This window comes from Solea solea, chromosome 15 (genome assembly GCF_958295425.1).
Source record: "Solea solea chromosome 15, fSolSol10.1, whole genome shotgun sequence".
Classification (NCBI taxonomy): Eukaryota; Metazoa; Chordata; class Actinopteri; order Pleuronectiformes; family Soleidae; genus Solea; species Solea solea.
The window spans coordinates 24,200,988-24,228,000 of record NC_081148.1 but is presented as its reverse complement, the minus strand read 5'-3'; the positions used below and the strand labels follow the sequence as shown (position 1 = coordinate 24,228,000).

The window sequence follows — 27,013 nt, the reverse complement described above, 5'->3', positions numbered from 1 at the left end:
AATTAAGCAAGTTTGGCTCAAACATACCCAAGAAAGTTCAAATTATGAATGTTTTACAGCCAACTCTGAGGTTCATATTGGATGAGGATTTCACAATCACTTTAAATGCCCACAAATTGACGTATCCCGTTTAATAAAAGGGAAAATCGGAGTGGAACCAACACCTCACCTCTGCGTGGGAACGTTGGGAGGCCGGGATCGGATTCGTCCCTGCTCCTCGCGCTTCGGGGAGACGGAGCGGGATCGTACGTGATGCGATGGCGTCCTCTGCTGATCCGGCACCTCCAGCGTCGACGAGGGCTCCCGCTGCCTCTCCCTGCCACGCCCATCCGCTGCTGGGCGAGAGTGACCACGCACATGTGCATGCGTGAATGAGGGATAATAAATCAACCTTTACGGAGTCGGTCGGTTTGGTAAATCACAGACGATGAAGGAGAGGAGACTTTGGCAAAACTGTAGGTCGGATGCTAATCTCTGAGTCTGAGAGAAAGATGTTTTTATTTCTGCTACAGGAGCTTCACTCAGAAACATCAAAAAAAGAACACAAGTCAAGAAATTACAGTTAGTGTGGAGTTTGTATGACATTTAGTGGCATAAAGTGAGTTGAAGCCAATGTTAGTATTGTTAGAGAGCCAACGTTTAGCTTCAGTTAGTTTGACTTTACTAGTTGGCTAATGTTTCATTAACAGAACTTTGTCAGTGTTTCCAAAAAAACACCCAAAAAGTGTCAAATGCTGTTACCCTAACCCCATTATTTTTCATTTGGTGGCTAAGTAAGCTAAGTGGGCTGTAAATAATATCACAACATATTGACATCGATGTTAACATCATCCTGCACTTTTCATGCTAATGTTTTGATTTCTTCAAAGAGACAGATATCGTGACACATCACTATATGATTGTCTTGTGATATATTGATTATCACAGAATCGTTGGATCATGATATTATTGGTATCGTCACGTTTTGGCTTCACAAAAACCTGTGGCATTGGTAACCTCATTGGCCGCACCTGTAGATCTTTACGCCACTGAAACTCAAACTTTACTGCAGCGACAGAAGAAAAATCGCAGTCTGAAGGTCAGAGTCTTAATAAAAAACTATTTTCCCGTTGCTGTGTTTTGACAATGAAGTTTCATAACAAGTCTTTTTCTTTCTTTGGTGGCGTGAGGATAAAAATACAGACGCTGATTGGCCTTGAAAGTGTCTGCGTTGAGCTTTTGTAATGATTGAGGTCACTTGCTTCGTTTCCAAAAGAAAAAAGGAAAGAAAAGCGTGTCCGTGCTCAGCGTAGGCTGTTAGCTGTCCTTTATTTATGTTTATTTATTTATGTTTTCTCTTTCTGTAACTAAAGCACTTGTTAATTTAATATTAGCTACACTCTGGGGTTTGACAGATGATATTCAACCACTCTGTCAGTTGTCTGCCCTGATGTGTTTCACCTGTGTGTAATTATCTCTGCCTTCCGTGTGTATTTATTCTCTTAGTTGCTTCATCTGTTCTGTTTTGTTTTTTCTACTTTTTTTTTGTTTTCCTAACGTTCATAGGATGTTATGTTCATTATATAACCACTCCTCCTTGTGTGTCTATGTGAATATTATTAAATCCAGGTTAAAAATGTTTTCCACCCTCATTTGCTTATGATTGACCTTTTTTTAACTTACTTTTTAATTTGAATCTTTCACTTGCACTGTATGCAGTTTTCATAATTTTACAGCAAATTAATGTTTTATGCTGTTCTGTGCTCTACTTTATTGCTCTTATTTTTCTGTACTCTGTTTCATTTTTATAACTGGGTTAAAAATTGGGTCTTTAAATGTTTCCAATTCTTAACTGTTATAAATTATAAAGCTGCCTTGTCTTGCTTTTGAGTTTTTTGGGTTTTTTGCCCGTTAAATTCAACTTTTTTTTCAGTTCTTCTTGTTGATAATGCAGCCATAACTTCAAGATTATGTTTTTCACTTTGTTTGTGAAATTCCAAAATTTACCATGGACGACTCATGGTACAGGTTTGTATATAGGTTTAATGTAGATATCCTCAGAGCTTAGCATCAAGGAAATATGTAGTAAGATTTGGGGAAAAATAGCCCCAATTTGTCAACCAATCTAAATCTTGCCAAGTTCAACTGTAACGCAGACGACGCAGACACAGAATTCTAAAGTCAAACAGTAACACAAAAACATAAACACATAGAGAAAGCAGAGCATTTGCATGCTAGTGTTTTATCTTTTGAGTCTCAAACGAGTTAGAAAATCTTCTAACTGTGTTTAAACAAGACTTCTTTGACAGAGGCGTCTAGAGGAGCCTGTATCAACATAACCAACACAGGACAGTGTTTCCCAGGCACTCTTACTCTTGTGAAGACCTTTTTACGTCAAGTCACGTTCAATAGGCTGTCGAAAAGTTCAAGTCAATTCATTTTGTGTTATGTAAAGAACACAAATGAAAATAAAAGCTTTGGGATACACTGTACGACCCCGTTCAGACCTGGGGTTCACATTCAACCTGAGAAGTCTAGTGTCGTGAAGGTTGTTTACACCTGGCATTCAAATGTGAACAGGATGTGTCGCCAGTGACCAAACTGTGATTGGACTTTACTTCGTTTTGCACTGAATTCAAACACAAATGTGTGTCATTTCTGTTTATTATGACTGTCTGTTATTATTCTACTTGTACTTGAGCTTAGAAGAGGTTGGAGTTTTAACTATAGAACAGTTTAACACTGTGCGACGTCTCAAGATTATTTCGTTCTTGGACATTGGAATCTGGAGACACATTCAGGACACATTTGGGGTCGTTGTTCGTGCTGTCCACCTGTAATCAGATCACTCAGGATGGATGTTAATAGTAGGGCTGGGTATCGCTACTCATTTCCCTGAATAGTTTTGATTCTAATTCACAATTAGATTAGATTTTTGGCATTTAACTTTGATTTGATATTGATTCATTTTAAAGACATTTCAGTTTCCAGACCAGTTGAATTAATTAGTTCACAGAACTAATGCTGCATATTGTAGAAAATGTGGATTTCTTGCTTTAAAAAAAAATATATCCAGCCTAGAAGCACATCAAGCTCGTTTGAAGTAATTACCAAGTTTGGGCTTTTTTTTTTACTCATCAGAAGGTGAAAACAGGGATTTTGTGGTGACCACAAAGGACACAAACAAACTTAAACCGACGTCTTGAGTGGACGATTACTCTTGTGTGGAAGTTTTTCGTGACTCAACTCAAGAGATTTCACAAAATCTAAAATACGAGACATATTTATACAAATCCAACTAAGGATTTAATGAATCGATATCAGATCTTTCAAATCGGTATAAATAGGAATCTGAAAGTCCCATTTCTTGGCACCCAGCCCTCGTTAACACCAGGTCTGAACACTTATGTAACACCTAATGTAACACGTGGAAACGGTCCCCACCCACCTTTAGACACTACTGCTGTACCCTCATCAAATTCAGGCTCTGTTACACGCTGTGAACCTAAACGGTCACAGACACAGACACACACACATGGAGATAAACACACAAACACGCACACATATATGTGCACACATATATGAATGCACACTTGCAGGCAAAGGTGCGGTATTAGGGAAGGCAATGAAAACAGACGTTAACATTAACATGTACATGTCATATAGTTTGGGCAATTTGGGCAATACTTGTACGTACACACACACACAAATACACAAACACACAATGTGAAACTTACGCTGCAGCTTCTTGCCGGGTGTTTCTGTGTGAGTGTGACGTCGGGGCAGGTACGGGGACGGTTGGGGCAGCGGTATGGATGAGACATCGTGGGTTTGTAGTGGGTACCAGTGAGGCTTGTCGTCCAGTAACGCCGTCTCCAGCTCTATGAGGATCTGGTCACAGTCGACACAGTTAATATACATGATGTTGTGCTAAGGGAAAGACCTGAACACCTGCAGCTTCAGTTAATGCTTTTTCAAGTTTTCCCTTTACCCTAGAACAGGGGTTCTCAAACTTTTATATAGTATTTTTACAGTATTGATCAAGTACTTAACAATATAAAAATATATATTTTAGTTTAAGAGAAAGTGTTGAGAGTAGTATATCTGGTACACTCGGCAGCCACTTTATTAGGTACACATGACGCCTTATAAAGTTGGTGTGGCTTTTCTGCTCCTGGAACATGGAGATAATCTTCTTCATAGCTTGGTTATTTAATGAACTGTCTGGTCATTCTCCTCTCTAAATATGCTAAATATCATATATATATACACATATATATATATATACATACATGTATTGACTAAAATAATACATGGAATTGACAAAATTACATTTAAAAAAAGACTTAATAGCACTTCTTTAATTTTAAGCCTTATCATTTGTCTTTTAGGAGAATTTGACCATATTTATAGTCAATTTCATTGTGTCTAACACAAGTATATATATCCTTCATTAGTCTTAAAAAGCCAAATGTTTTAATTTAACTGTATTTTAAGCATGTAATACAGATCTTTGTCTTCGTCTCTTTGAGAAGAACAAACGTGTTAAAAGTGCAGCTTTATATCCAGATGAAAGTTGGCTGTGAGATACCTCTCCCATGAAGATGCTGTCCTCCTCCGGTGATCTGGGCTGGTCCCACAGCGTCAGCTCCAGCATGTGGTTGCGGAAGTCCCTGCGGTGGACGTGAGGGTAGACGAACGTCTGGTTCCACTTGGGCTCGCAGGTCTTCTTCACGGCTTTCGTCCTCCGCTTGCTCTTGTCGCTGTGTGTTCACACGATACAGATGATCAGCCAATCACATGGTGTCGCTCAACCAAGTCAAGAAGCAACTAAAAGAAATCTTTGGATTCCTAAATTCATCTAAATACATTCCACCCGTGGGATTTATGTGGGTCTGAATTTGGTGTGATATTTAGCTGAGGTTATGCTCTGAATAGTTGCACCAGCATCAGAGGAGATGCAGGAACCTGCAGTTCCTTAAACAGCCACTAGATGCTGCTTCTAACTCAACTGTAATTCTACAGCTGCCTCTCAGTGATTCTCAGTTGTTATGTGGATAAATTATATTATTTAAAATAACACATTCTTTGTGTTTCCTGCTTTATTTTGGTAACGCTTGTCTTCTCACGTCAAGTTTTGATTATCACCTCCACTCTTTTGTCTTGTTTCACCTGTGCCTCGTGGTCTTCCCTCCTCCCTGTGTTTATGAAGAAAGCTGTGGCTGGTCTGGAATCTTTGCCAGATCTTTGGTTCATGCACAGAGTTCAAGCTTTTTCATGTGCTTGTATTTTCCTTGTGTTTTTGACCACTGCTTCTTTTTTCTGAGCTGTCAATTTTTGGATTTGTTTGCTGCTTGGACTGTTTTTCTATGTTCTATCTGCTGTTTGAACTGTCCACAACCTGAGTCCAACATGATGGTCTTGACATCACAGCCATTATAACTCCTTTAATCACATTTGTCCACAAATAAAAAAATGTGTCAGCAATCATTTAATAAAGGCTTCGGAAATATGTTGGTTTTTTACCAAATATCTTTGCCAATTAATTCCTCAAATCTTTTCACTAACTAACTTCCATGACTCGCCTGCTGCTCATACTGGGCAACTTCCTGTGAAAAACTAATTAGGTTTGAAAACCAAAGTAAAAGCAGAAAACCCAAATTTGGTGTTGCTCCATTGTTTGTTTTTGTGGTGAACAAGCCAGCTAAGGGGATGGATTTCTGGTTTTTGATCCTGGCAAATCAATGAGCCTGCTTTTCTTCTTCCTCATGCTATTTTTTCTTTCTGGTCAGTGCTTGTTTCAGGGTAATAGGCGCTTTGGTCCGCCAACCAAATTTTTGTTTTGAAAGCATTCTCTCGTACCTGCGGTCAGGCAGGAAGTACATTTTGACGTAGGGGCTCCGAGGCCGCCCATCCGGTCGAAGCGGAAGATCTACAGCCTGCATCACGTTGACTATTAGCTGGTGACCCACTTTGTCGTACCACAGCTTCACCTGAGCAAGAAACATAAAAACAATTTTAAAGTGGCATTTTGTTGAGGTTTTCTGGGATAAATCCGACGTCATGACACACTCACTGAGAGCTGCCCTGGCATTAACTGCGGAGCGTCTTGGAGCATCCCGGGACTGGAGGGAGACAGGACATTTAAGGATGGTCTCTCCATCTTCTGTGACTCAAAAGAACTGGAACCTGCTATGAAGACGACAACAACAACAACAAAAACACAAAACAAATTCTGAAACCTCAAGAAGACAAAGTCCTTTTTTTTCTCTCAAAGAGGACAAACAAGTTTAGACGAGGAAAAATGGGTGAGGTTTGTTAAAGAGCGCAGGGGTAAAAATCTGGTCCAACTCCAAAATGAAAAGAGTTCATGTTTATGTAAAACACGGCGTCGAGAGTTCCCCTGTTAGAAAGTGTCACGTTAAAAGAGAGCACAGACTATTCCACGGCTAACCTGTCACCGTGATAAATGACCGCGCTTCTGTCCTACTTTGAGTCAAGTAGGCTTTTGTTTAGAAGTTTGTTCTGCACCGTATATAAAAAAAAGGGCTGAACGATGAAATATCCAAATGATTTATGCTAAAAACCTAACTCGCTCTTTGACCGACGTCACAGATGTGGGTCGCAAATTAATTTCTAGATAAATTATGTCAGAGAGCAGCTTATCAAACTCAAATGACCAAGGGGCCACTGAAAAAACAAATCTGGTCATGACATGGCTAATCAAGAGAAAAACTGTCCGAAGCTTTGGGAAAACAAAACAACCATTCAGTAGGGGAAGGGGATATAAGCTTAAAATGGTATTGTACATGTATTTAAATACGTTATTACAATCCCTGTTGGTGTAATGGTCAGGCATCCCAATACTTTTGTTCATATACTGTACTTATGATGCAAAATAAATACAGATATAAGTCATAACATAATATGGCGTGAGTTTGAGACCTCTGCTCTAAACCATATAAATTATGGTAATTATTAAAGGTACGTTATAATTTGTATAATTTAGCAACATTAAGTGGTGAAGTTGCAGATTGTAGCCTATGTAAACTTCGTTTGGCATTAAAACTCAAAATATGTTTTGGTTTGTCCATCGTGGGCTACCGTAAAAACATGGTGGTTCAAAATGGCCACCTCCATAGACCTGACGCTAATTTCAGGGGTAATAAAAAAACACCAGATCATACAAGCAGGTGAGTTTACCCTTCTAAAAATGAATTTTAACAACTGTATCTTCAGCTTTTGCCAAATTAAAATAATTTCTTCCAAGGTTTACCTACTGGTCCTTTAATTTTTAGGTTTGATACAAATTCTATCTGTATTACACAAGAAAAGCACACATAAAAACAAATAAACTGTACATATATTATATATAAAAACTGTCACAAACACACACACACAGCAACAGGAGATACCTACTAGATTCTAATGGAGGGTGGGATGTGTCGGGGATTCTTGGGATATCACTGAAAAAGAAGAAGCAGCAAAGACACATGTGAGTTGCTCACTTACTTACCAGCGACTAACTGGACTAAATAAACGTTGTCGTGTTCTTGATGCACAGGCTTTACATGCATGTTAATGTGGTAGCAGTTTTACTGGAAGAAAGTTGCACTGTTAACACAATGTTATGTGGTCAAAAACAGCAGAGAGAAGCAAAAGCAAACCAGGCTCTTCTCCTGACTGCAGTGTTTCCCAGACTCATTATGTTTCTGTCCAGCCAATCATCATCATCATCTGAATAATAATGGCTGAGCGCCGCTGCCAATACTGTAGCTCAAGTCTGTTCTCACCACAATTACAGGAAAACACCAGAATCCATTGTACACGCTGTGTGTAAAACAAAAGGGAAAGCACGGTAATCGGTGTCACTCTTATCAGTGTCATTTATGGAATTCAAATTGGGAGATTTGTACAACCACACAACAGAGATTTTGTCTTTATTTGCTTTCTTTCTGAGCGTTAAGGCCCATTTATACTCTACGCAAAAGACGGAGACGGAGAAGGACAGAGCCTCTCGTCCGTACTTTGCGTTCACTTCGTTGTCCGTCATTGTGTTCGCCTCGTAGGGGAGTTTACGATGGAGGACAAAATGGAGCAATTCCATTGGAAAAACTAAGCTAAAACTAAGCATTTACAAAAAAAAAGAAAACCAAAACAGAAATATTGAAAATGTTCCTCCACACCAGTAATAGAAAACTTACATGTTGTGGTCTTGCATTCCACCGCCACAAAACTAGCTTGTGTTTCAGTCTATTTTTGGATCAAGCAAAACATAAAAATAAGCTCTTCAATGGTCACTAAGTTTGTTTATTTATTCTAATTAGTACTGGGGTAATGTTAGGGACGGACGGACGTACGGAAAACGGACAGGAATTGAGTATAAATGGACCTTTAGTGCGTTCCAGTTTCCACAGAACCTTACAAGTCAAAAAACAAGCTAGGCTTGCTAGCTAACTAGCACATCTAGTCCACCTGTGAAACACAGTTCAGGGCATTTCAAACATTAAACCACTGTATAGTAACGATGTCCACAGACACCATGAGGACAGTAATGTGTGTAAGACTAAATTGGACACAAAAAGATGAAAGTGTGAAAAAAGAGAGTAAAAACAACAGCTTTTACTCCCAGCAGCCATCTTGAAGTGTGAACTCAAGGCGGAAGGGGGATTTGAGGAATTGAAATCATTCCACTTGCAATTTCTGACTTTAAAGTTTTAAGAGACTGGAACGCACTATGAGATGTGTAAAGAACAGAAGTAGAGTTGAGACATGTTTAGCCTAGCTTAGCATGAGCACCGGTAGCAACTGGGCTAACTGGCTCTCAGCTCCAACTCTGTAGCTACAATGAAAGGATTATTTCACTCTTGGAAAGAAAGAAAGAAAAAAAAATGTTGAATTATCATTATTATTTTTTTGTATAAAGTTCAACTTCTGGTTTTTAAATTCAAACATTTAACTAATAAGTGTTTCATGCAGCCCTGGAGCCCATTCCAAAATAACAACAAAACCAAAACAAATTTAAAGCAAATAATTCAAATAAATACTAATTCCAATGTCCAAACTTTCAAACCAAGTGAGAAATATATTTTTTATTTAACACAGCTCGATTTTTTTGTTCACTTTGGGATCCTCAGACTTTACGAAGAGTAAAAAGAGAGGAAGCCCAAGCAATAAGAAGCTTGCAATGTTTCACAATCGCCATTTTGCATCAGTTACGATCAAGTTTAATTTTTTGGGGGGAGATAATGCATCTTTTTATCACAGAGCCAATATTCAATATACAACTTGATGTCCCGACTAAAAAGGACTCGGTTCAGGTCGCACAGAGATGCAAAATGGCACCAGCAAAACCAAAATTATTTTCAATGCGTGAGTATAAAAAAGGAAAAAAAGGGACTTAAGAAAAAATGGGCAGTTTACTTACTGATATTTTCTACACACCCTTTGCAAGTGTTTGGAGAGAAATTAATAAATTCAACTTTTTTTACCCAACAAAAACCAATTTAAGTCAAATCTTAAGAGAGGGTGGAGAAACAGTGAGTATTTCTTTTAAAAAAACATATTAACTCAATACAAATAATTTATTTTAATCAAAACAATAAGTATGGAAGCCCAGCTAGTACATTTCTGACACCTGAAAACAGCAATACACAAGTTACTTGAGGAATTACCTTAAATTTGATCTTTAAAGAGTAAATAAATTGTGATTCTTTATTTTCCTTTTAGAAACACTGTAAATTTAGCATATTTCCATTGTTCTCAAACCTCCTTTCAGTCAGTACACCACAGTTTAACAGCTCTGTAGCTTTTGCTGACATGCACATTTATGTTTCCATTTATTTCTCCAATTAATTGTTTAAAAAAACAAAACAAACATATGGTTCCAGACCAGCATTTCCTACGGTTCAATACGGCTCGTATTATTCAATCTCACACGCGGAGAATGAAATCAATAAGAACTTCACGATGAATCAACATTAAATGGAGCATTTCTTCCTCTCAAGACTATTTCTACTTTCAAATGACATTATTCAGTCGGAGAGACTTCCAAACATATAATTACTTAAAAAAACACAAATCTTTTCCCTTAAAGGTACATTTTTGCATGTACAAGTAAATTATCTATACAGCACTCCCAAAAGTTTTCTTTTACGGTCTACAGATGATTTTATTTGGTCGATGTGATGGTTGGGAATGAAGCATGAGTTCTTTTTTAAAGGGGACATACGAGATAAAACGGCAGTGTCCTCGTTGCTTAACTTGGCAGCTCACAGGAGCATCAGCAAGAGGAGGAGGAGGAGGAGGAGGAGGAGGAGGTAATGGTCGGGTGTTTTTAATATTTCGAATGCAGAGGCACAGTCACAGTCAGAATACAAATAAACATCACTGTCTTTTCTCTCTCTTTTCCTGCTGAGGTCAGCCAACTCTGAGTCAGAGCCACAGCCGCCGTCAACGCTGTGGCGTTTTTTGGGTTGTTTATTTTTTAAGTAAAGGGTTAAATTGAACGCAAACGCACAGCCTGCAGAGAGAGAGAGTGCGGCACTGATAACGTGCCAGGGAGCGTTTGACTCCAGACTTACCCTATAGGTCTGGATACCACCAGCTCCACTTGAGGCTCGGCCTGAGACTCGAGGATGATGTTGTAAACTTCCTTCATAGTCGCGCCAGGTAACAACTTTCCGTTCCATTGCAAAACCTCATCCCCTGGAATCACACATGCATTTATATATTTTTTTGTCAACATGATGTACAGCAGCCATTTTATGTTCACCAAGGTGCACGGGAAGTGTCGGGGGTTATCAGCGGGTTTTCAAAAGAGCATATGGATGAAGATAACGCTTAATTTTCTCGTGCTCCTTCTTACCAAAACACACATTTGGGGGTGGATGTTACACATTTTACACTACATGCTTAAAATTACCATCTACTCAGATGCGTAAGGACTCAAAAAATACCAAAATAATGGTAAATTGACAGTCAGACAGCTTAAACCAGTGGTTCTCAAACTTTTTTATACCAAGTCCCACCTGAGAAAATATTGAGCTCTTGAAGTAACACCATTATCATCACAACGTTATCAACTCTTACTGATCAGATCATACTGTACCCTGGTATATACAGTAAAACAGTATTTCTGATGTACCACCAGAGGAAGCTTGCGTACCACTGGTGGTACACGCACCACAGTTTGAGAACCAGGGGTTTAAACAGCTTTGTTTTCATGTAAACTGTATTTACACCCCATAGCCATCACTCAGTGCACTTACACGCATGTTAAAAGTCTGATTAATGTCATGTAAACACGTTAGTCCGGCTAAAATCCAGCTAGTCTTAGTCAGACTAACATATCTGGATAATGCGATTCATAGTCTGATTACTCCTGCATGTACACACTTAGTCAGACTGGAGTCAGACTTGAGTCAGACTTGGCGTTTTATGAATGCACCAAAATATCCTTACCGGTCTTTGACCCGGCAGTAGAAGGAAACGACGTATAAACTGTCACTTTAAGAATGAAAAGTTCAGTAGTTGCAGCTCTAATTGAACCCTTCTGTTACCAATACTGTTGTCTCATTACCGTAACTCCTAGACCGCTTGTAATATCTGGAAAATTCAAAAACTATGGACTGGACACCCCACGCAACCCTCATGTGGAGGATAAAGCGGTAGAGGATGGATGGATACCGGAGTAAAGAAATAGAGCTTTGCGCCCATATACTTGTCATTACGGTAACCCCTGTAAACAGTGATATAGGTGACACAGTCCGGTCTACCTGCTCTTAGATGTCCCACCACGTCAGCCAAGCTGCCCTTTTTGACTTTCGTGATGAAGGCACCTAATCTCCCTGACTCCGTTACTCTGCCCCCCACCACCTACAACAAGCAAAAGAGACATATTAGAATCATATCACGTCTTAGACGCCAGCAAGTGGACAACATTTGAGGGTCCCAACACTGACCTTTAACCCCAGCAGAGCCCCAGCTTCTTTAGGCATCGCAGCGCTCCTCTTGCTCAGGGTGATTCGGCCGATCAGATGGTCTCCCTCCTTGGACGGCTGCCAGGTCACAGGATGCTGAGGCGGAAGACAGGGCAAGTCAAGACAAGACAAGACAAGACAAGACACGACACGTCCACACGGACACACTGAGGACGCTGTGACCGTAATAACAAAAATAAACAGCTAAATACACTCACACTTAAACACATGACACTGTACTTTACATGACATAGCTTTTATTTTAAAATGTTGATTTAAAAATTAACATGAAAAACAGTAAAGCGGTGGTCAGCAATAGGTGGCTCGTGGGCCAAAACTGGGCCCACCAGCATCAGTATCTGGGCCCGGCAGAAGATTTAAGGAATCTGATCTTAAATTATCTGCTTATCAGAACTTTTATTCTGAAAAAATATGAACTTATTCAATAACAAAAACACTGCTGTTGTCATGGAGACAGCCAGGTTTGGGGAGTAAATGTCTACTATTATAACTTTTAACATATGTTCAGGCTCAAAGAAGAAGCAGTAATTCTTAAAATTTAAATGATGCACAACAATTATTAACAGTACCAGTAAGTATCTCACACACATTTGTCTTCATAAAATCCACAGTAGTGTTAGCTTAAGGCAGCAAACATGGGTTTTTTGTTTGTGACTGAAGACATTTTAAGGCACTTTGGTACGATACCATACGATGTTTTGGCCCAAATATTTAATTGCTTACAAGAAAATTGGCCCTGGACCACATTTAGATGTGTCTTTCCTTCCTGTCCTCCCTCTGTGTCCTCATCTTACAGGTTGCAGGATCCAGATCCAGTTTCAAGGCTATTATTATTAATATTATCACACATATCAAATGATCACCATTTTTAATATGCTAGAATTAAAGTTGATATCAGTATATCAGACTCTTCTGTCTCTATCTCATCTCCCTCTTGTCCTTTCCCCCACCTTTCCTCTGTCCCCCATTTTTTCCTTTCACCCCAACCTGTCTTGGCACATTGGCACACATCTTTGAGTCTGGTTCTGTCAGTTTTGTCTCTCCACTGATGCCTAGTGTTTGCTCATCGTGTCAATTGTTGGGTTTCTCTGATCCCGATGACGTTGTCTATGTATAGAGCCTTGAGATAATGTATGTTGTGACTCGGCGCTATACAAATAAAATTGAATTGAATTGAATTTGCTTGCTGATCCCTGGGGTAAATAGTGACTTACGTGCCATACGGTGGGGTCATGCGGGTAACACTCCCAGTCACCTGTGAGAGAAAAGACACCGGCTCAGACTGTGAGGATGTAAATCCTCTTCTTCTACACACACACACACACTGTATACACAGCACATACCAGCATGAGACCTCTTTATACACAGCCTCGGCCAAATTTGGGGGCTCTTCTTCTTCACAAAGGTATTTGTTTACAGTGAGGCTGAGTTTATTGAATAATCAGGCCTGAGCTACAATTAGAAAATTTATAACCTCAGCGTCAGAAAACCCTGGCTCAGAGTTGTCCACCGAGGCCATGGAGACAATGAAGGACAGCTAAGCCCTTTTAAAAAATCCCTCGCAGATACAGTGCAGATTATATGTTGTGGAATTTGCTCCAGGGTTAATGTGGAAAAAAGACAAAATGGTAAATGTTGAGTTTGACACAGTAAAAGTAAACTAGAGTGGACTAAGTGGAAAATAACAAATACAATGAATTAGTTTTGTTGTGATTGTAGCTTTTTTTGGTCGTTATAATTTAAAATGTATGCCTTGAATGAAAGTAAAATATATACTAGATATTTTAATTTTGTTTATTTTCTTAATTTACTTTTATTTGTTAAGGTATTCTGCCAAACAACTAGTTTAACTAGTTAAAAACAACATAAACAACAACCACCACTGTTCAAAAAGTGAGTAACTAAGTAACTTTTACTCCGAGTAGATTTTGAGATTATTAAATTCTAATTACAGCTAATTGGCTGAACATGTTTTTCTCACAGTAATAGTACTTTTACTTGAGTAAAATATTTTCATTTTAATTGGTTTAAGTTTTTTTTTTTTTTCAAATTCAAATAACCTGAGAAAAACGGGCGAATGTCCATGTTTAAGAGCTTCATTTGGACTTTTTACGTATCATCTGATGGGATTTGTTTGATGTTTGTTTGCATAAATACTTCTATGACATGATTTGAATGGGTCGTGTTCAACTTGCAGCAAAGTCAGCTCAAGAAAATTGAAGAAAAAGACAAATACATTTTGGGAGAGTGGATTTTTATCTTCGCAAATTAGCAAAAAAGCACAGTTTCACAGCAAATCATTAGGTGTACGTACAGTATAGTGTATGTACACACTAACACACACTGTCTTTCCAGACTCTCCTGGTGTATTTTCCCCACGTCCTGTGGGACAGTTTGGGCCACAGGGTGCTGATGGAATGTGTGCATGGATATCAACGACACTGTTATGACACAGAGTTAAACAGAGCCAAAGCATTCCTGGGAGCCAGGAGACAATGAGGTTAATGAGTTGTGACAACTTATAGTGAGATTATGTAATCTCAAAGCAAAGCAGCCCAGACGACGCAACCAAAGTTCTCGTTTCCAAATTCAAGCGTTCACATTATTTTGGGTGTTGGGTCAGAAAGAGTGATTATTTTTATGCATTTTCAAGAAGCAAGAGTTATAACAGGTAATTTTTTATTGTATAATAGATTAAACTTAATATTGTGAACCAAATTTAGTCCAGTTACAGTGTAAAAAGAGAGAAAAACAGGTGGCGTCTTTGTTCACTTTAGGAACTCTAAAACCTTGAGAGAATATTAACTTGAACTTACACTTAACTAAAGGTTACACCAGTTTATGATGTCTGCAGTATCTTAACAATATGGTCCACAACCTTATCTCACTGTCTGACAGTGTTTTTTCCAAATAGAAACCAAAGTTTGTGTTGCTTTGTAAAACGCTCACTCCCCACACCAAAGTCCATCAAGACAATCAGCGATTTTACATAATAACACACAGGAGTTTTTCACCCACTTCTGCCTTCACTACTAAGTTCTAACATGTTATTTTGTGACTTGCGTGTGTGAAATTCTTCATTTAGAGTTAACATTTGTGGCATAAACTTAAAAACAGAGGAGAAATATACCAACAGCTACTGTTTCCCTGCCTGCTCAAAATGCTGATTTTCTCTATGGAATTTGTTGTTTGGTAGAAAGTGGTTTAGAAACTTGATTTTTTAGCCGGTAAAGACTGTCTAACTATGAGATGAAGAGTACATTTTATAAGGTTGGACTTTGGTTAAGTGACTGTACAAACTGTCACCACGTACAACCAATGAAACTGAATTATTTCCTTAAAATTAGGAACTACATGTTAGATTTCTAAAACAAAACAGAAAACCGGTTTCTTTGTTTGTTTTTGCAATTGATAGATTAGATAGGAAGTGAACACGGTGACTCAAAGTGCGTGTTTTGTGTTGTCTCCTTCATCCTTCCTTCCAATCAGATGATAACTCTGAAGCGTGTGCTCGTGTTTAGGCAGGAGGACGCGTGCAGATCATAATCACATCTACTGTACTGCGGCTGCATATTTTCCTGCACTGATCTTACAGTGATTTACATGCCTGGACGCTCCGCTCGTCCACTGCCAGGAACCGCATCTAGGAGCCGATCGGGGGCTCTAGACTCGAGCTAAAAAAGGAAGCAGCATCTCACTGCCACAATGGTGTGTTTAAAACCCCAGCCTGACAGAACACTCTCATAATAAACCTCCACTTGATCGATGTCACAGCGTCTGGTCTGGGTCCAAAAGCTGGTGCTGCGCGCACCCTCTTTCCATCGGATGTGCCACACTTTATTGATGTTGGCTTCGGGATAGAGTGATGCCATTATGATATAGCATGAGCATGGCTACAGTCCCATGCACTGTGCATATTAAAAATTGTCAAGGTTATTGGGTCTAACTGTAAAATGGCTTTAAAGCGAGGGAACTGTAAAGTCGAAGCAGGAATCACGACAAAAAAACAGCTAAAAATTCTTTCATTTTCGAAACGATATCTTTAAAAAGGCAACATAACTTTTGTGTCCCTAGAGATTCCATTTTGGTCAAAGGTCGAGCTGGTTTACTTGTGCCAAAGCACATATTTTTGCCATTTTACAAAGAGCTAATGTAATATATAATAATAAAGGTATTCCAGCTTAAGTCTCCAATATCTTAAGACTATGTTTGACATTTAATTTTACTGTTAAACTGCTTTTTTTCTGGCTGGAAACATTTAGTATATGCTGCTTTGTGAACGGCTCACTGTGCACCAGAACCAATAGAGGAAATCAGTGATTTTACAGCCACAGCATGCAGGAGTTGTTCATCCACTGCCGCTCATTCAGGAAGTTATAATATGTCTTTTTGTGTGTTCTGTATTTCATATTCTTTATTTACCTAAGTGACACAAATGTACCAAGTGAGACAGCAATAGACAGCAGCTCCTGTGTCCCTGTGAGCTCAAACCATGATTTTCTCTATGGACTTTGGTGCAGGAGGGTGAAAGTGACTGAAAGTCAAATTTCCTGGCAAAAAAGGGTTTTTTGAAGTGTGAGACAAAGCAGCAAACCTATTTTTAAATAGTGCACTTAATCTAGAGTACACTGGATAATGTTAGTCTTTGTATTAAGTAGCAAAAATCTGTTTTTGTTTTTTTTTCTGTTTCTGGTACTGTGAAGTGTCTCTTTAAGGACATTTATGCCAATGTTACACACTTAATAACAGTTAATGTCTTGACTGTTGGTGGTAGTTACTCCAGTGTATGACAGGGTGAGAGAGTGAACTGTAGTGTGGTCTAAGGCTTGAGGACAATGTGTGGCCACACAAGGTCAAAAGTGGGATCAGCCAGGGTCAAACTGCCCCATTAGAGACAAACTAACACGCACACAAATGTGTCCCCTCTTGGACAAACTCTAACTGATCTCTCACACATGTTAACATACACACTGCTTTCCTCACTGAGACACTCAGACAGCTGTCCACAATGCCGCTGCATGGACCGCACACAAAAAGTTAGAAAATGTTAACACCTAAAAAAAGACATAGCAGGGTGAAATAAAGTTAAAAGATGCAGAAGAAGCAGGTTAAATGAGAACAGTCTTACCTCTGTTGATGACTGAACACACACAGAGTCTGAATGAAGACGACAGGCTGGACTGAGACGCTGGACGCTTATACATTCACACCCCATCATACAAGTGGGAGTATTCAAACACACACACACACATACACACTCCTAAGGACCAGGTTTTGGTCTCCATGGTCCTCACAAGCACAGTGTTTATGACAGAAAAGGTACTTAAGAGGCAACAAATACAAAAACACACACACACACACACACTATACGCAGAACAATATAAATTGTGAAAATAACTTTGAAGAAACTTGATTTTTGTACAAGGTGACAGCCCTAGTACTAATTCAAGTTAGTTAGTTGGATATTAGTTGGATATTAATTAGACAGATATTTAAATCACAATATTATCGGCACATTATTGTCTTTAAAATGTACTATCACACACTCACAAAACTACAACAGTAGCTAAATAGGCTGCTACCTCTCTAGGGGGCGCCATAGCGGATCACCTGCTTTTTCACTGATCTCGATATGTGCCCTTCCGGACACAACCTTACCACTTATCCAGGCTTGGAACCAGCACTAGGAGTACACATTAGATGTGGCCCCCCATGGCTTAGGTCCATTTATAGTGTCCAATTAACCCAATCAATGCAATTGGATTGGGTACCTTGATCAGAGGTACCCCAACCATTGACCTGTCGGGATTTGAAGAGCAACCCTCTGGTTATAAGCCTCCAGTAGGCCAATACCCATCCCTAATCACCGCATATAATCCTGGTTGAATTATTGTGTAAGTGGCCTGAGAGCTGTGACCTCCAATCATACCCTGTGCCCGAGGATTGGAGTACAATTAAATCAAGGTAACAAGTTAATGGGTCGCTCTCTGAACACCAGAACAGTAAAATAAAATGTCATAAAGCAGTGTTAAAATGGATCAATTCCTCAAAAAGACCCCCAAAATCTAACGTGCACCAGAGAATCTTGTGTGATGGATGAAGGAGTGAATGAACGGACATATGTCACTACAGTCCACACCCTCTGAAATTAAACTTCCCCAAAAGGAAGTGGAAATTGCCTCTCACCTCTCTCGCTGACACTTTCGATCTCGGCGTCCTCGCAGCTGCTGTACTCGGGCGTGGTCCCTCCTTCCTCCTCAGAACTGCTCACACTTGTTTGCCTCTTCCCTCCAGCGCCCAGCCCCCGTTTTGACTTGTAGGGCCTCGGTGGTGGCGGCCGCAGAGATTCCGACTGGTCAGAGCTGAGCGAATCATTGCGTAGCATGCTCTCAGACTTATCCCGTTTGGTCCGCTTCACTACAGGTCCCTGGCCAGCGGCTGAACCAGGTCCTGAACCTGTTAGCTCTCTAAGTTCAGAGGGAGGGGCTTGCTCAGAAAGGGTGTGTTCATGTAGCCCACCAATCCCACCCACCGTCCTCTGACCGGGCCGAACACCATCCCCTACTACGCCCATGCCGCGACCTTGCATGGGCACAGGGTGTCCTCTGCCTCCATGAGGGACCAGCCCTGCTTGGCAAGGGGTGGCACCGTTGTGGTCCACGTTGTGGTAGCCCCCTTCCTCTGTCCGCCTCAAACTACCACCTCCAACCACAGGATCGTGCTCCAGAGAGCGTCCCTTTGTCAGTCGCCGGCTCTCCCTGCGCTCCCTGGACTCCCCCCGCAGGTTCCGGTCCATGGACACCTGGGTCTGCAGCTTGGGTTGACCCGGCCTCCGCTCTCCTCGACCAGCTCCTCCACCTCCCCGTCCATTTCTCCTAGAAGATACAGATACATTTTGAAAAAGAAGGCTTTTTTATCAGTTATCTAATTTGTTACATCTGTAAAATTTGCTGCCTTTATTATATATTTCCTTACGTGTCTCGTGGTGGTTCGCTACGTGACCGGTTGTCGTTTCCAGGTGTGGTGCCGGTCCCACTGAGTCGGTTGGGGTCTTGGATCGCGGTGGTGGAGTCGGATGGCGCTTGGGAGCGAGACCGGAGTTTCTTATCGCCGGACGTTTGGCACACGGATGGTTCACTGACGGCTGAGCCGAGGCCGGTGGGCTTTCCAGAAGGAGTGGTGAACCAATCACCAGGTTTGGTGAGGATTTCTTGCTGCTTTCGGCAGTTATTACACACCCAGATCACCTAGGAAACAATGGGCACAGTTTTTATTACTAGATTAACTTTATGATTTGCCAGCAGGCATTTGAAATATACTTACACAACATTGGAGAAGAATTGTATGCAACTGAAATACAATTGAAATGATTATGATTTAGAGTAGTAAAAATGTGAAGTGAAAATATGATTTGAAGTACTGTTTTTAGATTCTAGATCTAAAATTGAAATCCGTCCTAAATTTGAAGCCCTTAGAAAATTTGCTGTTATGTTAAAAAAAAAATTTCAGATGCAGACAAACAAACTAATGTTTCAAAATAATTACAGATATTATACACACAAGTTTTACAAAATTTCATCTAATACAAAACTAACCAACTACAAAACAAAAATTATCTGCACGACAAAAATCTTTCCAGAAGTTGTAATGTTATAAAAACGTGTGACAAACCCTATAAATTCCTTTTTTTTTTTACAAAAAAGTGTTTTAATTTTCAATGGTACAAATCACGTTGATAAAGTTACAAATAATTAATTGCATCACAAAAACTGTTACTACTGTTACAAAATGTTAGCCAACTGTTGCAATGTTAAAAAAAAAAAAAAAAAAACATCTTACAGACCAAAAAAAACTTTTTTTAGCCTAAATAGTTTTGTGTAATTTTGAATTGTCAGGTTTTTTTTGGCAGGCATTTTTTAAAGGTCTGTCAATCCTGTGTAATGTTGCTTATGCCGTTGTATTGCTTTATAATCCATTTTTTTTAATCATGATATATAAGGATATAACAAAAGTTATGTAAAAATGAAAGATATGTACTTTTATTATATTTAATTTCAGCTGTACCAATACAGTTTTAACACTATAATAGACTGGTAAACCCTGTATTATTATAATATATTATAATACAATATAATATTAAGTATGTGATATTATAATATCACAAAAAAATTGTGAGACTTAAAAAAGCATTGGAAATGCAGTAAGACACAACACGTCCGAAGAAGACACTTGTGCACGTCATTCATTTCAACAGCAGATGCAGGTTTATATACAGTATATCCCAGAATAGATATGAGGATTCATCCAGAGCATGAATGAGTGCTGCAGTGTGAACACATGCAGCCACTGTCACAGTTGTGTGTTGTGATCGGAGTCAGACTGAGGAAGAGGGGGATGACAGGAAGCAATCAAAGAGAGAGAGAGAGGGAGAGGATGGAGGAGAAGAGTGAGAGAAGGTTAGAGTCAGTCCTTCTTCTCTAGTCACCAGGGTTCTCATTACTCCTGAACACTCCCCAATGACTCTTTAAAGAGAGCTAAAATAAAACACTCTGGCATCGGCCATCTCAAACCACCCCCCATCACCACCACGCACCCCCCACCCCTCTTCTCTCTCCCTCTTCCTCCTCCTGCTCTCCCTCTCTCATCATCCCCCCTTTTCCTCTCCATTTATCCCTCCTCCAGATTGCTTTTGATTAAAGCTACAAAAGACGGAGAGAAAACAGCTTTACACCAACGCAGCTATATTTATCCTGCCAAACACCCCGGCACGACCAGCCAGAGTGGAAATGTGTACTTTAGCAATACACACACACGCGCACACATACACAGGAACAGAGCAAAGAAAGAAAGTGAAACACTACCTCATGTGGGACATTATAACTCTCTTTTTCTTCACAATACAAAATAAAAATTACAAACATGGACAGATAATGTGACACAGCGAGGAGAGGACATGAATCAAGCTAAACAAGACAAAAAAGACAGTGAACAACAAAACAAAGTCAACAAGTGAAACCATGAAGTTCTGAGTGGAGGAATGTACGCCCCCCCTTAAGGCAATTAAAAGTTGCAAAAATATATATGTTTTTGATAAATCTAAAATGTAGTAAAATAACTTACATTTGAGGAAAAAGAGATATTTTAAATTAATATTTCTAGTAAGAAAATAACAGATAAGATAATTATAAATCATGAGGTACTGTCCTTTGGAATGACTCGAATGATGCAAAACCACCATGACCAATTTATTGTGAGTGCATTTTATTGAAATTGTAATAACTGATAAATGCATATGATAAACCCATATTATATAACATATAGAAATATTATTTTATTGAACAAATGATAATGAATTGTCTGTTAAATAGCCATTTAATTGTTTATTTATTTATTTATCTTGCCCCCAAACATTTGCAAAACATCAATTTGTGTTTGCAGATTGAATAGAACAGTTCTGATTATGAAAAAAAAGTCTAGTTTTTTTTGTACTTTACATTTCAGGACCAGGAATTACACTTCACTATTGTGAAACACTGTTCGAGATCAGTGACAGCAAAGAACAAACGGCTGGTGTTTGGGGGCGACATCGAGCAATGAGCTGTTATTTTCATACCAGGCTCACTTAATCCCATAGTAATCCCTGTATTAGATCACGCTGTGATGGTGAAACAAGCAGCGAGGAGCAGGGACCGTAGGCAGACGGTGCACAAGCTGACACACACACACACACTCACATTTCTGTACTGCTATCTTTGAGAGGACACATTGAAATAATGGAGTCCCTTGTCACTTACTCTAACCTTATCTATCAGAACTAAATGTCTAAATGCTGTAGTCTTCCATTTTCTAAATTGACTCCAGTTGTGGAGCCTCTAGATTCCAGATGTCAACTGTGAACACTTTTAAAAGATACTATCTGTCAATCACATCAGTATCCTCTCATATATGCCGTGCTTTATTGTCTCGTTTACTCTAAATGGGAACATAATTAACAAAAATTGACATCATGTTTTCAGGAAGAAGACCTGAAACGAGCATATGTGACCATGAACTCCTCAGATAAATGTTTACCGACGTTATAAATCAAGTGAGAATAGGCTTCCATCGAGCCTTTTCTCACCCTGGTGGCTATTCAGTATATTGTTGCATCCTGTTTAGCATCATCTGGCAAACTGGAGAACTGTGACCACTTTTTATAGGCAGTATGGTTTAACTCCTAAACCAACCAAAATGTCCTCACTTTCCCAAAATGTCCCTGTTTCCAATGTGAAATAATGCGGTCCCCACAAAGACACATATACAAGAACACACATATAACATAAAAGCAGCCCACTCTGCACACTCACACAAAAGCATACATTTACAATTAAATATACACACATGAGCAGCGATGCACACATGCTGATACAAACGCCTGCTCTTAAACACATATACACACACGCATATAAAAAGTGCAACAACAGCAAGTCACATGAGCACCGTAAATCCACCCCCCTCCCCCCAACCCCCCAACTCCCACCCCCTGAGATGAGTTTGTGAGGAAGGAGCGATGCCAGAAACAGAGAATAGCTTCTCCACATTTGGAAACTAGGACACTAAACCCATGTGTGTGTTTGTTTTTGCATCTTACTGCATCTGCGTGTGTGTGTCCATCTGTACATGTGTCTGTGTGTGTGTGTGTGTGTGTTTCTTGAGGAGCAGAAATCTTTATCTGCAGTTGTGTGCATCACTGCTCATGTGTATTTGGTGCAATTGGGTGCTTGTGTGTGCATGTATAACTGTACATACTGTATATACAGTGTGATGATGAATAACCCAGTCAATAAATAGCGGTTTTTGTGTTTTGGAGAGAGCACAGGCTATTTGTGTATCTACACCAGTGAAAAATATGTCAGTATTGTAGTCATTTTAGGGGAATTATTGCACTTTACGTTAGTTTTCCTACCCGTAATAACTTTCACTTTAAGTACATTTAATCATATATAATAATAGGTTTTGTGACCATTTTGGGGAAGCTACTGTAGTTTGAAGTAATTTATGAACAACAAGTTCAAACAGGAGAACAAATTTGATGTAATTTTTTTAAACCATTAAAGCTGTAGTACGTAACCTTGGAGAATTACATACATCGGTTTCAATTCACAACTTTATCATGTATCACGAAAAAAAGGAAGGCTAATTTTCATGATCAGGATCATAAATACAGAATTGTATATTTGGGATTTGGGAATGTTTTTTTCACGATTTACAATTATCTCATTAAAGCATGTTTTTTTACCTTTAAAATGTTCATTAAAAATATGTATCCAATGTGATTTTTAAAAATAAAAAAAAGGTTTTATGGCAATAAAATGTAATTTAAGTCTTATACATTATATATATATTAAATATTATCACATACCACAATTATTTTGCGCAGGATAATCATAACATAACATTTTTATATCCTACTCTGCCTATAAAGGATGTAAATATGTGCAGTTAATTTTTGCATGCATATATGTAATTGAGAGAAAAAAACATTAAAGGGATTTGAAAAAAGGGATTGGGAGGAGGGGGTGGGACCAGGAAGTAGCCTTAGCCAATGACAGCTTGACGTATGGCACTGGCAGCGACTGAGGGCATCTATAAATCCTGCGTTAAGGATGAAAGACTGCCACAAAGGAGATTTGTGTCCACAGTGGCTAATGAGGTAGTAGATCAGCCCAGTGTACGCACACACACACAAACACACATGAACATGCACAGAAAGCTCATACAAAACCATCAACACAAGTTTTACAAGTAATAGGCATTTAGTGGTCATTTTATTAGGTACACCTGTTAACATATACAGTATTATCTAATCAGCCAATGATATGGAAGCGACTCAGTGCTTTTAGGAGTTAAGACATGGTCAAGACAACCTGCTTGAAGTTAAAAATGAGCATCAGAACGAGGCAGAAAAGTGAGTTTTGTGACTTCAAACGTGACCTGGTTTTTCAGAAACTCTCTAGATCTCTAAATCTCTAGTTTACACAGAATGGACCAAAAAAAATATGTGTGTTCAAACACTCTCAGATACTGAGGTCAGAAGTCTTGACGCTGCATTTCCACATTTCACCACTAAATGTCACCATTTGGCAAACGTCATATGTTTTTTTTCAGGGTTAAGACCTGGTTTTAGGCAATTGGTTGTGACAGTCAAGGTTAGGGTAAGGGGCTAGAGAATGAGAATGTGTGTATTTATATCTCCAAAAAATGTTGTGATGACATTTTGTCTGGTCCTCACAACCTTAAAAGGTTTGTGTGTGTGTGTGTGTGTGTGTGTGTGTGTCGCCTGCTCACACACTGCCTCCTCCTGTATTACGTTTATAAATTTGCTTTCAAACACTTGCTCTGTCGTCATTCATCAAAGCGGTTTCACATATTTCACCTAAACCTCAGTGTAATAGTTGTGTATCACACACTTTGTCACTGGGGAGGTGTTTATTTCTCTCCGTGTCATGTGTCAAGCTGCACCGCCGCACCCCCACCTGTGACACTTTTCTCTGGGTCAAACAGAAGGAAGGAGTGACCCAAAAAATAAAGGCAAAAATTACCTCCAAACAATCACACTCACTATGAGCCTGATACTCGTGCAGATGCATAAATGCATTGATCTGAGTGCAGAGAGAATGATGGCGTTGTGTTGCTTTGTGTCAGGACGCAGCGTCGCAGAGAAGCCTGAGCGATGTGTCATCAGCTGTTAACGCCACAGCGACTCATGATTACTATTGATCGCCAAGTTTCCGTCCCTCGCCACGTCCGTCTCTCATTGACTGGACGCAGGAAAACCATCGCTCTCCTGGACGTCGCTCTGCACACTCCATCACGAATGCTCGCTCACACACATGGACACATGCACACACACACACACACACATTTAGAGAGAGGACAGGCGTAAGGCTACAGCCACGTTGTTTTCAAACAGAATGCTGTTTTCAAACTGTCTTTTTTAAAACGGAACATTGTTTTCAAAGGATAACGCTGTTTTCTAACGGAGTGCCGTTTTCAAACAGAACGCTGTTTTCAAACTCAACGCTGTTTTCAAACATTGTTGTTTTCAAACAGAACACTGTTTTCAAATGGAACGCTGTTTTCAAACGTTGTTGTTTTCAAACAGAACGTTGTTTTCAAACTCAACGCTGTTTTCAAATGTTGTTTTCAAACAGAACACTGTTTTCAAATGGAACGTTGTTTTCAAACATCGTTGTTTTCAAACAGAACGCTGTTTTCAAACAAAACGCTGTTTTCAAACAGAACACTGTTTTCAAATGGAACGTTGTTTTCAAACATTGTTGTTTTCAAACAGAACACTGTTTTCAAACTCAACGCTGTTTTCAAACAGAACACTGTTTTCAAATGGAACGGCGTTTTCAAAAGGAACACTGTTTTCCAATGGAAGGCTGTTTTCAAATGCACTTTTTTCTTTTTTCCCCTGTGTGTTTACTTTCGTCTAATGTGTAAGAAAGTCAAAAATAAAACATGTTACAGGTGCACCTTGTCACAATCCTGGCTGTCCCGCCCTCTCTTCTCTTTTTCCCTCCTGTGTGATTGGGCAGATTCCTATGTGGGTGTGGTCTCCAACTCCTGGCCAGGCTCCAAACCTGAAGCAAGTTACTAATCAAAGCCTCACTCTTTAAAAACCCAGCACACAGAGTCCTCCAGCTTGTCAGTTCATCTCAATGGTGAACCTGCTACGGCCAAAACTTTTTCTCTCTACCCATATTTCCCTTTTTCTTTTTTTTAATTAAGTAATTTTTGACCCCACAATTATCTGTCTCTGTTCAGTATCTGGGTCATGTGGTAACATGGGTCCTGTGTTCTGACACACTGGGCATCTTCATGTCATGAACCTGATTCTGAATCAGCAGTAGTTTTCTTAGTTTCAGAAAGAAAGGGTATTTCTTTAATTAGACCGATGATGACGGGGTGAATATAAGTGTTAACAGCACTTTTCACTCACAGCTGATGCTCGACTCGTGCGTCATCGTTGTGCTTTTTTCAAACCTCTCCATTTTAGGCAACCTAAAGAGCCCAGGTAGAGTTGATGGCAAGTGTACCCAGACTTTCTAAAGCATTTCTGGGATGAAAACATTGTGGATGTAGCCTTAGTGAGCATGTGTTTGAGAGAAACACAAACACACAACACTTCTCTAGTTTCCCATGAGAGGAGGAATCAAGACTTCTTAAAAAATGTCTCATTATGTGAGAAATGCATCAGTAAAAGAAACTCGAACACAAACACGCTGCAGATAATGAGCCCTGAATATCATTAGCTTAGCCTGCGTGCGCTGCACACTGTGCAACGCCTTTTGAGAACTATCTGTATTTCCAAACATGCGTTTCCAGAACTGTTCTTTGAAAAGCCTAGCAGCTCACTCATCACTCTTCATTATGCACACACAGTGATTATGTTAGTGAAAGAGTTTAGTCGTTATTAACCTTCCAATTGTAAGTGCTGGTGAGATTTGTGTGATTAAAACTCAGTCTCAGACTTTAACCTTGAACATCACAGTATGTTGCATGGTTATGTTCTTTATTTTGAAGGTCCAGCGTGTGATAACTAGTGATAACTAGTGACATCTAGTGGTAGGTCAGCAGAGTGAAACAAACAGAGAATTCCCAAATGCGTAAGGGAACTATGGTGGCCTTCTTATACCAAAATCGTACCATTTTGGTAACTTTTATTCCCTATGTTGTTTCCTCCTTTTTCTTTGTTGGTTTATCTTTGATTCAATATGTGAAAAATGGTGGCACAAGATGGCGGATTACTTGCCTAATATACATATAAAAGGCTTGTTTTAAGGCTACAAAAACCAAATAATTATTTTATTCTGAAGTGATTTTACAAATACAAATGTACCTATAATGTATAATATTCAAAAAAAAAACTTTTAAAGACACAACGGTTAGCGACAACTGGTTCAGATATAGCTGCAGTAGGACAGGAATTTCTGTTATCACAATTAAATGGTTGTTTTTAAGTATGTAAGGTACCAATTAACTGG

General features: G+C 39.4%; 1 protein-coding gene across 26 annotated transcripts in view; it reads right to left on the bottom strand.

The window, feature by feature from the left end:
• LOC131473611 (regulating synaptic membrane exocytosis protein 1-like) overlaps nucleotides 1-27,013 on the bottom strand; it is an 80,025-nt gene that overhangs the window by 25,177 nt on the left and 27,835 nt on the right. For 16 of the 26 annotated variants that reach the window (XM_058650913.1, XM_058650919.1, XM_058650923.1 and 13 more), the window contains 14 exons: nucleotides 18,957-19,228; nucleotides 18,168-18,856; nucleotides 13,196-13,236; nucleotides 11,943-12,056; nucleotides 11,757-11,856; nucleotides 10,563-10,686; nucleotides 9,407-9,424; nucleotides 7,399-7,445; nucleotides 6,056-6,171; nucleotides 5,842-5,972; nucleotides 4,571-4,742; nucleotides 3,717-3,870; nucleotides 3,428-3,484; nucleotides 170-335 (listed from right to left, as the gene is read on the bottom strand). In XM_058650913.1, the coding sequence (XP_058506896.1) occupies nucleotides 170-335; nucleotides 3,428-3,484; nucleotides 3,717-3,870; nucleotides 4,571-4,742; nucleotides 5,842-5,972; nucleotides 6,056-6,171; nucleotides 7,399-7,445; nucleotides 9,407-9,424; nucleotides 10,563-10,686; nucleotides 11,757-11,856; nucleotides 11,943-12,056; nucleotides 13,196-13,236; nucleotides 18,168-18,856; nucleotides 18,957-19,228 (2,201 nt within the window). The remainder of the gene's footprint in view (nucleotides 1-169; nucleotides 336-3,427; nucleotides 3,485-3,716; nucleotides 3,871-4,570; nucleotides 4,743-5,841; nucleotides 5,973-6,055; nucleotides 6,172-7,398; nucleotides 7,446-9,406; nucleotides 9,425-10,562; nucleotides 10,687-11,756; nucleotides 11,857-11,942; nucleotides 12,057-13,195; nucleotides 13,237-18,167; nucleotides 18,857-18,956; nucleotides 19,229-27,013) is intronic. The other 10 variants (XM_058650918.1, XM_058650937.1, XM_058650938.1 and 7 more) reach the window with 7 other exon arrangements.